The sequence below is a fragment of the Schistosoma haematobium genome, chromosome 1 (assembly GCF_000699445.3).
Source record: "Schistosoma haematobium chromosome 1, whole genome shotgun sequence".
Taxonomy (NCBI): domain Eukaryota; kingdom Metazoa; phylum Platyhelminthes; class Trematoda; order Strigeidida; family Schistosomatidae; genus Schistosoma; species Schistosoma haematobium.
The window spans coordinates 24,121,940-24,136,621 of NC_067196.1; the positions used below are offsets into that span (position 1 = coordinate 24,121,940).

The 14,682-nt window shown below is 33.5% G+C and overlaps 2 protein-coding genes across 2 annotated transcripts in view; one reads left to right on the forward strand and one right to left on the reverse strand.

Annotated features, from left to right (window-relative positions):
* On the forward strand, positions 1-13,807 carry MS3_00010081 (uncharacterized protein; the record flags this gene model as incomplete). Its single annotated transcript, XM_051218414.1, has 7 exons — positions 1-3; positions 1,643-1,675; positions 2,896-2,962; positions 5,402-5,559; positions 6,948-7,095; positions 10,940-11,045; positions 13,561-13,807. The coding sequence occupies 7 exons, from the start codon at positions 1-3 to the stop codon at positions 13,805-13,807; spliced, it is 762 nt and encodes a 253-aa protein (XP_051073484.1).
* Positions 8,637-14,682, reverse strand: part of MOCS3 (Molybdenum cofactor synthesis protein 3) — a 26,792-nt gene continuing 20,746 nt past the window's right edge. Inside the window, exon 13 of the mRNA XM_051213732.1 lies at positions 8,637-12,415. The gene's annotated coding sequence lies outside the window, so the exon portion shown is untranslated. The remainder of the gene's footprint in view (positions 12,416-14,682) is intronic.

Consider the following 14,682-nt stretch of genomic DNA (forward strand, 5'->3'; position numbering starts at 1 on the left):
ATGGTAAGAGGTGACATTATTCATAATTTTTTAAAATCATTTATTAAGTAGTATGAATGTCTGAATAGTTTTTCTTTTTATATCATGTTTATAAGGTAAAACATAAACTACTGTATAATATTGACAGTTACAGATTTTAATATAATTGAAATGAAAACAGTTGAGATCATGAATCGATTGAAGCTAGACCACCATGGAAAACCTGGAAGCACTGGACGGTCGTTTCGTCCTATTGTGGGACTCCTCAGCAGTGCGCATCCACGACCCCACTTCGCGGGATTCGAACCCAGTTGAAGTTAGACATTAACAGCGTTGGATGCCGGCTCAATGGTCTAATTGGTTAAGCGCCTGACGCGAGACTGGTAGGTCCTGGGTTTGAATCTCGCGGGCTGCGGGATCGTGGATGCGCACTGCTGAGGAGTCCTACAATAGGACGAAACGGCCGTCCAGTGCTTCCAGGTTTTCCATGGTGGTCCAGCTTCAATTGATTCATGATCTCAACTGTTGAAATTACTACAATCTCCACAAAACCCCTTCTGATATTAATCAAATGAAAACTACACAATATGATCAACTCAGTGATCATTTTTGATAGATAAGACAATAAAGCTTAGTCTAATTAATGACGAAGATGTTTTCAATACAGTTCAACTTCATAATTCTAATATAAAGCGTATTTTGTATAAAATTACACATTATTAAGCAATTGAATACGTCTATTAGATGTTATTCTTAAGTGTATATTTATATGATGAATTCAATGACTAGTTTATATGCACCTAGTAAAATTGTAGTTCTTGTACAAGATATCACTTATCATTAACTATCATGACAGTATCATATCATGTTTTAATATTATTCTTAAAATTAATGTTTCAATCATTTTTATAAATTAAGTCAACTATTCTCTCAAATCGTCAAGGTAAATTACATACTTTATTATGATTAATTTCATCAGAATAACTATAGTATATAACGATGGGAAATATCCTTATTACGTCCATTAAACTTCAGCCAATTTAGATAAGCAGGATTTCTATGAATTAGAGTAACTACTGTAAGGCCAAATATGCTGATATTCCCATTAAATTTAAAGATATATGTAACTGAATTTAAATTTCATTCATTAAGAGGTAATTATTATAGAACACTATTAGTAATATATTTCATACATAATTATTCAAATAATGTACAAGTTCTGTTGCGCTATAAATAGGAGTAACTTTAAACAAGTAATATATCTAATAAAAATAAAGTAGGAATGCTTTTCCTCGACAAATGTTCTTCCGTTAAAATCCTGATGAACAGTTTTATTGTAATGCTAACCATCAATTATTTATCCATAGTAGAGGGTGGCTCCATTTATAGACTTGTTCTAATCAGAATTACTTACACAAAAATGTTATAGGTCTATCCTATGAAATCACTTGAATAATGTTAGACTACTTAGAGTACATGGTCTCTACAGCTAACAACAGTTTATTTGCCTTGATATAAATCGATTTTAGGGAATATTCTATACTTTAATTGATCATCAATTTAGTTTCAGATCACTCAAGTATACGGATATAATGTAATAATAATAATATATTCCACTCAATAAATTGAAAGATAAATTCATATTTTTTTTATTAATATTAAGGTGAAGGAATTGAAATTAATAAATGATGATAAAGTGAGTAAAAATCTCGTATTTACATAATGTTATAACTTCTTTTATTACGACCTAGCTACTCATACACGGTTAAATAGGAATGTAATTATATTTTACATAAAAAAGTTAGGTGGAAATAGGAATCATAATAAGAGAAACGTTAGTATATATATATATATAGCTTTTACATAAGATTCTAGAGTCTTCTCTTAGTGACCACTAGCGCTGATTGCATAGGAAATAACCAATCAGCCTGCTCCAACAATCCTGTGTAGAACGTGCATTGAACCAATCTATATCCCACTAGAACAAATTTAAAATGACAGGTGTATTTTCAGCTATAGATGACGCCATATTACTAATTAATTGGGGTTAGAAATGACGCTCATAAGATTTAAGCTCAATAGCTGAATAGTATCGTATACAAGGTGAAACCTGAAAGTCCAAGACGGAATTCTATGTTGACTTATGATTTGTATTACTAGTCCCAGACTTTCGTGAAACAACTGTTCAGCGATACTAGGTTTTCAGCGGTTACGATTCTTGTGTCACTGCGTAAACAAAATTGTTTGACAAGAAATACTTATAAAACAATAGCATAGTAGGATAGACTCAAAACATCACTTTTGTAATATTCAAAAAACGCCTTAAAACATTTGCTCATTTATCAGGTTATCATGTGACATTTTCTAAGTTTGCCCAGAAAGACAAATTCAGTGTGTATTAAAAATCACTATCAACACTAATTTACAATAATGTAAATAATAAACTGCCCGAAGATTTAAGTATGCTTGTGAAGGAGATAAGAAGTAGTTGGTGAGATAAATGAATCAACTGTACTGTTTTACAGTTGTAATTTAACTTATTCATATATAGCTCAGAAAACATTTCTGAAGACTTTGCATTTTGATATTTGTTACAGAATCTAATATTGACTAACTAAATCAGAGTTTGAATGAAAAGGGTAATATTAAATGATGCAGTGTTAAAGTACAACCAGCTATAGGCTTACATATATCATAAATTAGATTTATGTCACACTTGAAATGTACACATTTTACCGTGATAAATTGTTGAACAGTACCACATTCATTTATTTCAAATCTTAGAAAAAATATTATTTTTAGACCCAAGTTCCCGTCAAAATGGTTGATTGTCATTGATTAAAAGTGTGTCCATAAACGTATCTCAGATATCATTCTTGAATATATTTGTGTCGAAGATTCAACATTTTTTGTTAGGTCTTTATGAAATGGAATGTTCCCGCTTCTTTGTTGGAAAGACAAACTAGGATATCATTGAATAAAGGTAAGTTTTTAAACAATTTATTGAATACTGTTTCTAATAACTTTTTATAATAAATCCGAATTCGAAAAAGTACTGGGTGACGAAAAGCAAATATCTATAATCTATTAGTGCAAGATTAAAGCGATTTTAATCGGTGTAGGAGGTCTGTAGAAATTACTGAATATTATTGATACCACGAACAGACCTAAGTTAGATATCCACTGAAAACCAGAAAGCGCTGGATAACTGTTTCACCCTGGTATGGGACCCAGGAACTACAGTCCAGCTGCCAGCGACCCCCGATGAGTATTGAACATTCTATGCTGAGTCTTGTACTAGGACAAAACGGCCATCGAATGCTATCCGGTTTTGAGTGGATATCTAGCTTAGGTCGGTTTGGGATATCAAAAATGATTTTGTATGGTATGGTAGTTAACAAAACTGTGTGTATTTTTTTTCCAAAAATAACATCATCATTAAAATCCAGTGAGATAGATACTCATGAATTTCTAAAAATTATCAGGTTGTGTGGTTATATGTCTTTGCATATGTATAAGAAGGCTATGTGAAAATGTCCTCAGAATTATTTATCAATAATTTTGCTCCGCACAAATTGACTTGGATATTATATTCAAGCAATGAATTAGAATCATATCACTTATAACCAGTGCACACTGTACAAATTTGACTAACAGTTGTGGTAAGGAATATAGTTTGATTTTTTAGTCATCTAGTTTTAAGAAACATTCAGTTTATTATCGTTAATCTAACCGAAGCCGATAATAATAGATATCTGTATTATTTTACTGAAATATTTCATGACATTTTCTGATTTTGTAAGCAAATCAGGTTCTTATTACTATGGAGATTGATAAAAAAATGCATAGTGTGATGATTGTGTGAGTAAGTCAAAATTATTACGCGCGATTTCTACATGGATATATTTTCATTTTCATATTATCCTATTTGTTTTAGTGTATTAAATATATTACTTACTAATATTCAGTAACTGATGATTGTCAACCATTTTTGAGAACATAACGTATCACATCTCGTTGTGCGATATTTCTGAGTAGATACATTAAACTATCACATCTAATATGTTTATTATTATGAGTTCATGCTCTTGTAACATCTAGCAGTTATCTCTGTTTCTTATGTGTTTACTGGAAATTTGTTTATATTTAACAGTTTCCGTATTTTATGTTTTTAGTTCACATTTCTAATCACTGACTACCATTGTTGTATTGATACGAGTCTTTACCTAGTTTATTGTACATTTTTATGATTGTTTCTCACGCGACTATTTTTAAAAGCATTTCCTCTTGGATTAATCATCGACTCGTGTAAATGCCATAGCTAACTCACGAATTGTGGTTTGTAAATGCACTACTTATTGTGCCATTATTATTACTACAGGGTCATCGATAAATTTCGTGTTTTGATTTCTAGATTTTTAAACGTCATTCAATGATTTAGTCAGAGCCATCGAATAAATTTAACAACATCTATATTAAAATCAATGATCAAACAAACATACGTACATATGAATGGACAGTGATAAATTCATTCAGTATTGTTAAAATTAAATAGGTTGCTGCGTGAGAGCTTAGAAAATGAAGTACAATAAAATTAATAATTATACCGATTGAAAGATAAGAAACGAGCAATAAGGTTAAAAAAGGGTTTCTCTAAAAAGCAATGCTATAACAAGAAATCTAAATAAAATCATGACTTATAACTAGGTCTTTTGCTGTTAAGCAATTCACTGGATTCACAATGAAAGGTTAAGATAGTTGAAAAAAACCCAACGATCGCTTATCATGCAAAGTAAGCAATACAGTTAGGAGAAAAATTTTCAACAACCAGTTTAAATAGGGTTTTACAGTAATTAAAATTTATCATTATCTATGCCATTTGTAAGAAGTTAAGATATTATTCATGAAATAAGTAACAATTACGATGAGAAATGCTACACTGGCGTATGGTATCAATAGAATTTAAACAAAACTTTAGATCAATTACAGTTGGAAATAGATAATCGTTTGAGAACAAACTATACCTTTATGTAATAGGACATACACATTTTGTTAAATTGGTGAGTAGATGGATGAGGAGGATATTCAAAACACATGCATGTACTCATGCTGAATACATAAACTAACAGTATTGATTTGGAGCAAATAGGCATCAATGAATGGTTATCTATTATTAAACATTATGTTTGATTTAAAAAATTAGCACTCTTGTTTCCATGTCTCCAATTCATGGAAATAAATATTATTATTAGTTTAAAAGGTTATCCTAATTATTAGTTAATGTCTTATAATATATTTTATTATGACATTTCATTAATTATGTAATATGTAACTAGGATTCAGTTTAATACTTAAAAGTAATATTCATAAAACGAAAGTAATTCTCTGGTCTATTTCCATATGATGTATATACATGACAAAGAGTGCGATAGAAATACAGTGAAAACAGATGATAATTTACAAGCTAATTCTACAGTTGTTGTAGCTGATTCAATGGTACAAAAGAAAAAAAATCTAGTGAAATGTATGGAAACATTGGATGATTCTTCGATGACACTAGAAGAACATACTATAAAAAAGGTTAGATAATCAGTTTATCAAATTGTTTAATTAAAATGAAAATGTTTTTGAAGGTATTACATTCTTTAAGCCAGATGATTTAGTCAATACAATACCTAAATAATATACATTGCAAAACTGCAAATATTCTGTATCATCTCAAAATAATCACCACTACTATACAAAATATAAATATACATTTTAAAAACTCAAAAAAAAACTATTTTGTGTAATGATCATAAATGTGTTTGTTTTCTATTAGACCAATTATATTAAATGATTGATCTAAGAAGGTAATGAATATTGTTAATACATGGTTTGTATTTCAAACTAATTTGGCTAGAAATAGAACATTATACTTCTCCCGAAATCAAATACTCTTTTTTTTAAAGACTTGATAGCTACAGTCTGAGTCTCCCTCTAACATATTTTTACGTAATAAATTCAACACTTTACTTATCAGTTGTTTTGTCGTTTAGCATTTGCATATTGGTTGGTGAAAATGATTATTCCATACAATATCAGTGCTTATTTTTAAAATAAAATAATGTGACAACAACAAACAATAGTCACAATTGATTGATCACTGGGTGGCGATCAATGTCATGAGTGTCTAGACCTTATTAGTGCAGATCGAATGCTATCGACCATGTTGCAATGTGGCCACCAGCCTAGGTGACTCGACACTGCGTGCACTATTGTGAGATTAGACTAGACACACATGACATTGATCGCCACCCAGTGATCAATCAGTTGTGATTACATCTCAGTTATACAGGAGTTGTCGCGGCTCGGGTATCTCAGTGGTAACACCTCTGACTATGAAGCTGGGTGACACGAGATCGAATCCGCCAGGGAGCACCAGTTCCCTCAAGATTACAGGTACACCTTTCTGATGAGTGCCAAGTAGCACGAAACCTGGGTCCAGGGTATCCTGTCGACTACCTCCAACCACCATCTAACAAACAACAGTAAATAAATTTCAGAAATTAGTAAGAATTAGATAAGTCCAACAACACTTCCCATGAGATTATTTTGTATTTAATCATTCAGTGGTGTGAATCATTATTGATAGACTTATTTCTTCCAGATTCATAAGTCAATAACCTATATTTTTATATTAGTCTCTGCAGCTAAAGAGTGGTCTCCAAACGATGAGCAAAGTAAAATGTTTAAAGGAATGTAACATATATGAAGAAATCTAGAAAGATGAGCACTTTTTAAATCCAAACCGCTGTTGTAACTTAATCGGTTACTCAACACCATTTCGATTATCATGTGATCCGAGTTCTTTGTAGTTAACATTTTGCAGATATATATTTCACCAACTTACATTTGATGATTAAACTAGAGTGTATTTCTTATCAGCTAGTTTCTGTAACATTGCAATAAATGTTTTCAATTCACAGAAGTCTGATTCGAAGGAGAACCTAACTCAGAAAAACACAACTTCTACATCCAGTAATGATTTCGCATCAAAAGATCCAATATCCACTATTATGTCACCAAAGGCTGAACGATATGTTCGTAGATGGTTAACAGATGCTTCACCATTAGGTAAGTGGATAATTATGTTGCAGGAAATGTATGAGAGTAGTAAATGTGAGGCTTGACTAATAATTTTCAGTATAGTCCAATGAAGTGACTACAATTTCACTGGCAATTCTAGTTACAAGCCATCCCCTAAATTATAAGAAATGGAAAATTACGATTTCAAATTTGAAAATAAGACTCGAAATTTATTGCGTTTAGAGAACTTTGGACGTTTTGTTAATAGTAAGGTTGATAGTTTAAAGTAATTCTACAAACTAGAAAAATAAAGATTTCTATAATCTACGTATCTATATCAAAATGATTGATCTGTGAACATACAAAGCAGCAAAAGAATAAAAGCTGTGGTAACAATCATGGTACATTATTTGTATTTAATGTTAAACAGAATTTGTATATAGATGCATAAAGCAAATATGAAAAGTAATTTATTTATAAGGAACTTGCAATCCACGCAAACAGATCATTTCAGCTGAAAATGTATCCGTACAAATATTTGTCAGTGCTCAGTGTTATTCTTTGCAATATACCAATACATATACAACAGGGTCATCACGATTTATATTTTAACCAATGTAAAATGTTTCAACTTGTAAATGTTTGGACTGTTCTGATGTTGGTATTCTCGACTGAATTTTGGTCAGTTTTCATTGTCATATATGCAATCTGTGCGGCTTACCTCAATGTCGTCACCTAAAAATTTTTACAGAATAGGTAAGTCATGACTGGGAGTCAAATCCCGGATGTTCGTTTAGCCTTCTTTTGAACTTGTCAGATGGATGCACATGCACTACAGTATTGATGACCACATATGGACTCCAACACATCACTCTTCCCTTCAAACACCAGCGCAAGTACATCCAGCTAACTGATCTCAAGTAAGATGAAATTTGAGTCCTGGATTACGCTGCTAGTCACAATCTATCTATTCTATAAAACAAAGTAGACGGTTAAAAAACATCACTACATGCAACAGTCTTAATTAACAAATTACCTTGAAGCATGCATTTAGTAATCATATCTCAGTTGTTCATGAGCTTGTTTACAAGCCTAAAGAATTATTCACTTGGTATTGTTTGGCTTGTATGTTCCCATTGAGGTTTAAGACTGCAATTGATCAGTCTGTTATTGGCATATGTGCATACTGTGCGCATGCCTCGATATTGCCTTAATTCACAAGCTCTTTGTAAGCAATGATGGATAGTGGCTAGCAGTGGAATCCAGGATGCGCGTTTCGCCAGAATTATTTATAAATTATTTTTATATTGAACAGTAAATGTTTATATTCTCATATTCAGCTAATTTTTCAAATATGAGACTATAAATTTACCAGCAATGTAGAGTTGTGATACAAATTCATTCATGTGCATCGTGGAACCTGGGACATGTATACATCATATCAGGTTGCTACATCAGTCAGTCACAGCAAATCTCAGGTGGAAATAGTATTAATGGTAATAGAAAACATTAGACATCGAAGATACGGTTCGAGAAAAAACAGATTAGTGAAATAATAAAAAAACATTTGAGTTATTTCAAAACTTAGGATCTGAAGAGAAACAAGGAGTCAATGCCCCAGTGTGATTGCAACACGACCTTGAGGTCAAGGAATACAACTATAGTAGGACGTTGAAGAGTATGTAGAGGCTGATTTCCCCTATATCTGACTCCAATAAATAGTATCCCGTTAACTGAGTATTTAATGAAGGCTAAGTCTCCTAATAGAATTATAGATTTACTCGAGATTATCAGAAAGCCTGAACACCTGTCATCGAGATAGTTTATTGTTAAAGATTGGTAAAATCCGAAAACGTTCATGAAGCAAGCACATAGGGAAACCAAGAGTGCGTGTTAAAAATCCATATATATTTATGAGTATTAATCAACTATGGATAAATTATTGATTGTTTGTGTATTACAACCAATGGGAGAATAGATTAAAAATTGATGTGCAGACAAGGTGCTCAATCACACTCACACAGAAAATTACATAGTGGATTAACTGTCTAAATTACAGTGAGCAGATAAATAATGCAGTAGTTGAATGGGCTTACTACAAGTGTATCTGTTTTACAGAAACCGCCAAAAGGTAAATATTTGATCCACGGATTTGTCCAGTTCTGTAACTAGCTTGTTTTCCACAAATTTGCTCTTCACGAGCCCTAGTTAAGGGTTGAATGATTACTGAGGCCGGTGTTTCAGACAATATGTTACTTAAACTGATTCCTCTGGAGTTACTACAAGAGAATTTTTTCATTCTTACAGACTGAAGTTATCAACGATCAAGACAAGTTAGATGGGATTAAGTTCAGTTGTGAGGCTGTAGGTGATATCTCAGACAATCTGAAATGCCTTCCCTAAATTGTTTAGAAGTTAATCCATTAGAGCTTACTGATTTCATCCGATCAAAATCAGATATGACTTTTTCTACTTCATCAGTCGGGGAGGTTATGTCGATATCCTATTTAGGTTTCTTGGTAAAAGTAGGACACTCTATGGTAGCTGGAGAGCATTTAACTTGGTTTCCAGGATGTTCTGTCTATCGTTCCACCATCCAGGGTTGAAAGTGGATCACTGTCACACCTTTGGCAGAGAAAGCTCCCCTATCTCCCGAATACCTAATATGTTTTTTTTGGTAATTTTTAAAAGTTGTCCACTGTTACCTATAGCTTGCCTAGCACATTTTACAATCTCTGGTTCGATTTTCCATCAGTCTATATTTAAGTTGCCTTCGCTCCCCATAGCGTTCGGATCCTGACGGGACATTTCTGAGTATCTATTAGTTCAGTACAAAAATAGAAAATGCTTAAATAAACATGCCAGTGAGCGGCGTGGACAAGCGAAGACTAAGTATGAAATACATTATGACATAGTAACAGCTGAGTTAAATTCTCAGGTTACTGACATTGTCCTTTATGTCCCATTAGTTAGATGCAAGTAATATCAGCCCTGACTGTCTGCTTCTGAGATTATGAAAAACAGGAAGCTAATGCGGAGTTGATCTATAATTCGTTGTGTCCGTATGTATACAAATTCAGCAATCACTTATCACGTGTTCATTAGTGACTAGTTTCGAAAGGTAAGTCCCGGAGTTTAGTGAGAAGCAGTAACCAATGGAACCAACCACGTCGCGAGTAACGGCAATGCAGCACCGCTGCAAAACACCGTGAATTGGCTGAAATTAGTCATGTAAACCATTGGATGTTGGCTCAGTTGTTTAAAGTTTAAGGGCTCGCCACGAGTTTTGAAGGTCCTGGGTCCAAAACCGAATGTCATGGATGTGCACTTCTGAGCCGCATATCAGAACAAAACAGCTATCCACTGATTCCTGGTTTTCTAATCAAAGCCAGTCCGATATGTAAATTGCGAAATACAACAATCTATACAGACATCTATGCATGTTCAAGTAAATTAGTTGATAGGACTTGATTTTCAATACACGTGTATTTTATTACTATGTATCAGATGATGGTTCTTTTATCATATAGAATTAAAACAACAATTAAATTACCAAAGGAGTTTTGTCAACAGTATTTAAGTAACTTGATATCTATAGTTTGAAATATACGTTTAATATTAAAAAGGTTTTATTCAATTCCAAGTTTTTAACGGCCATAGTAAGCATTTGTCATACAGAATTCTTTATGTAGTGAAAGTTAAATGTGTCCGAAACACTATAATATTGATTTATTTAGTGGAACGCATTAGGTTTCCTTGTGAGTTGAAGAAAATTTTTGGTTATTAAAACTGTTTGCCCTTATTTAATTTTCCACGCATTGAACACATAAATCCTATTTTTATTAATTTCTGACTCAATTATATAATTTCACCCATATTTTGTTAAATTTAGAGCGCACAACTGCATTGGAATTGATAGACAAGCTCTACCGTGAGACAAACGAACAAGATCAACTAACTGATACTCAATTTCAAATCGTTATGAAACGAGTTAAGAAGTGAGCTAGCTTGTGATATTTTTTGAGTAAAAAAAAGAAGTAACACACATACGGTAACAATGTTATTGTGCATAACAGCAAGCACCTTTCCGGCATTCAACTTAAACTATAGTTTAGCTAATATGTCGGTTTATGGATAGCCAAAATGTTGTTAAGAGGTCGAATTAAAGTCCAATCAACTGAACAATCTGAATATTATCGTCCTCATAATCTCAAACATTTAACCAAATGCTAATATGCGCTTATTAGTTATGAAAATGATTTCTTAATATTTCTTTGTATATCTTATCCAGTTGCCAGAAAACAAAATGACTTGATGATCAAATAGTTTCACGTAGGATAAGTAAAATAACGTACATCTCCAAACAATAAAACACCGGTAAACATATTATCTAATAATTATATGCAATAACATACTAAATATATTGACTAAATGTCACTTCAAATTAATCTTAAGAACCCGGAGCAAGAGTCTGAAACACTTCTATGCCCCCCAAATACCCTAGTACGGCCGAGAGTGGGGAGTTCGCTCTGCCTATCGAAATGCTCTCATATGGCTACGTGCGTAGAGCCACTGCCAGGGAAGTCCTACTCCATGCCTTATCGCGGCCGGAGTGTTGTTTACAAAATTGAGAGGATGAAAATCGAGTGTCCCGGCTTTAACCGGGTTGGTGGATACGGAGTCGGAAAACCCTGATTCCAAGCCAATTGTGCACATGGGCTCCAAGATTCTGAAGGAACCAATGGTGTATAAACCAACTGTTAGTTACCGGCTACCATAGGACTGAATCTCCTTACGTTGCCCCATCGCCGTGTGGACTAGACCTCTAAGTCAAAGGCTCAGGGTGTGGTCCCCTAAGAAAACCACCTGCTTCAGTTTGGACACCCGTATCCCAGCTCTCACTCAAATCGAATGACAAAATGTGGCGCATATGTATTCGGTGACGCTTTGTACCAATATTTATGTATTCAAATAAATAAATAAATACTTCTATGAAGATGGCTGGTAAAACTCAGTTATATTTCAGTCAGTCATCAACGACGTAAGTACATCATTTCGATTTGCCATACTACATTAGTACAGAGATACAATTGTCGATTCAAATCCCGTAGTAATAGAGGTAGTAAAAATATAAGCAGTAATCGGAAAAATTAGGGTTTGAAGATGTCATTCAAGGAGCATAATCCATTGAAATAAATTTGGAAAGAGAAAAAAAGATGAAGAATTCAGAAGAACACAAAGAGTGGATGCACCGTCGCCATTGCAAACAATTTTGAGTCATGTCGTCCAAGGTCTCTGACCATCGGTTGCTATCGTCTCAACCAGGTAGTCTACAACCGCCAACATGGCTCAGTCCACTTGTCAGTGACTTCATGGATTTGTGCCGTGTTTTGGTAAGATACAAAAAAAGTAAAAGTAATTTACAGTAAACATTTGTCAATATATTGTGATCAGAGAAAATCTAGACAGATGCACGCATATTTTCTAAATATTTTCGAGATTTCCGAATGGGTTGGCGAATTTACTAGCCCTCTAAGTCTTCATACACAGTTACTATTTTTCACAGTGAGTTTAATCTCCATACTTATAATTAAGTATAATTGTTATGTTAGCCAAGGCCGTACAGATCATATACTGTCGTAAGTCTAAATGGTAAGAGAGAAGTACAAGTCCGGACGGGCTTCTACCTAGATATCTCTCTTTGGGCCAGTCCGGACATATTAATTACGAGCTACAAGCAATATTATTCAGCTAAGGCAACAAAGCTCGCTTTTCATTTAATAGTGGAAGGGGTGATCGATAGATCTGTGAGTGAGGAACTAAAGCCTATCCCATTTGGTACTTTCCATGAACATGATAACCAACGACCAGAATAGGGATTCTTACAAATAATCAAAATGAACGTCGTCTGAGGCTCGCAAGAACTAGGATCTTAATCTAACTAGTAAACATAAAATGATTCGGAGCAGGATGTATCAGAACAAATCCTTTCCTTTCGAGTTGACAAACCTTCAATGACTATTCTTATTTCGTCTCCTTAAGAAAGATAAAGCAATGGTTATTTTATGCTTTGTTATTACTTCCCCAGTTTATTAAGCTACTTACACAACAATGATACTGTATATGAAATTCATTTTTATTCTTTGTGGAAAGTAATCTCATTTTTCACACCAGGAAAATCATTTCTGCTCTAATTATCAAACATTTTGTAATGGGATCAAAAACATTTGGTTTAAGAATTCTTAAGCATAAACTGAAAATATTTTTGTTAATCATGTATATTTTAAGAAGTCCTTGCATTAACTGAGCTATTTTAATTATATGGTGAATAAAGGTACATGACAAAGGAACACATATTTTGAATTTTTGAGGCCTGATAGAAGATAATCACATTACAGGATATACAATATTCACTTAGTTCTTAGTCCTCACATCCAAGTATTTTTAACTAGGCACGTTTAAATAATACAGAGATAATGCTATTCTTCGCATAAATTTAAATATTTTCTGCAGCATTAGCCGGGATCAAAACAAAACACCACACCCCGTGTTTTCTCGAAGTGATGGTTCAACGCATCTCAAGTATTTAGATCTACTGACTAAGCAAGAAAGAAGGGACCACTGGATGTATTGCAGTTGGCATCACTTACCTCCTTACAGAATATCAAGTACGGCTAAATACGACTACCCTGGGTCATATTATTTACATTTATTGGAAAGACAACCAAAAGAATATGTTATTCATCCTGACTTAGGTTAAAGATAGAGAAATAAATACTTAACATTTTCAAAAGAGAGTTCCAAAGTAGTGGAACAAATCTGTAAATTTTTTTGTTGGATATTAATGTATATACATAGTATCAAATTAAAGACTCACATTAGAAGCTTAAAAATGTTGTTCCCATGGAGAGACCCTAGTCATATATTGTAATTTAAATACCAAGAATATAAAACCAATTACGTTTATTTGCTTTTATAAATTATTTATCTTCCTTAATACAGAAGACATGATTTTAAACTCATATAACACACAAACACATTACGGGATATTGATATGTTTAAAATGGTGTGTTGTTTGCCAGGAAAATTTGTCTATAAACAATAAACGAAGTTCAAATCTACTAGGGGGATTTTCACAGAACCAATGATATTTTGCAACCAATTTGCAACACTACGGATCATTGTGGAACAATCAATTGAATGGAATTCACCACTCTACATCAACTATGAGAAAGCATCTGATAGAGTGGACGGGATAACACTATGGAGGCTTCTTCGATACTACGGCGTGCCTGAAAAGATAGTCAATATCATACGGAATTCCAATGATGGATTAAACTGCAAAATTGTGCATGGAGGACAGCTGACAGACTCGTTCGAATTAAAGACCGGTGTCAGGCAAGGTTGCTTACTCTCACCCTTTCTCTTTCTCCTGGTGATCGACTGGATCATGATGTCAATATTTGGAGAGAAACATGGGATACAGTGGACAGCTATGATGCAGCTGGACGGTCTAGACTTCGCAGATGAACTGGCTCTTCTACTGCACACGCAACAACAAATGCAGGAGAAGACGAACAGTGTAGCGGCAGCCTCAGCAGCAGTAGGTCTCAATATACACAAAGGGAAAAGCAA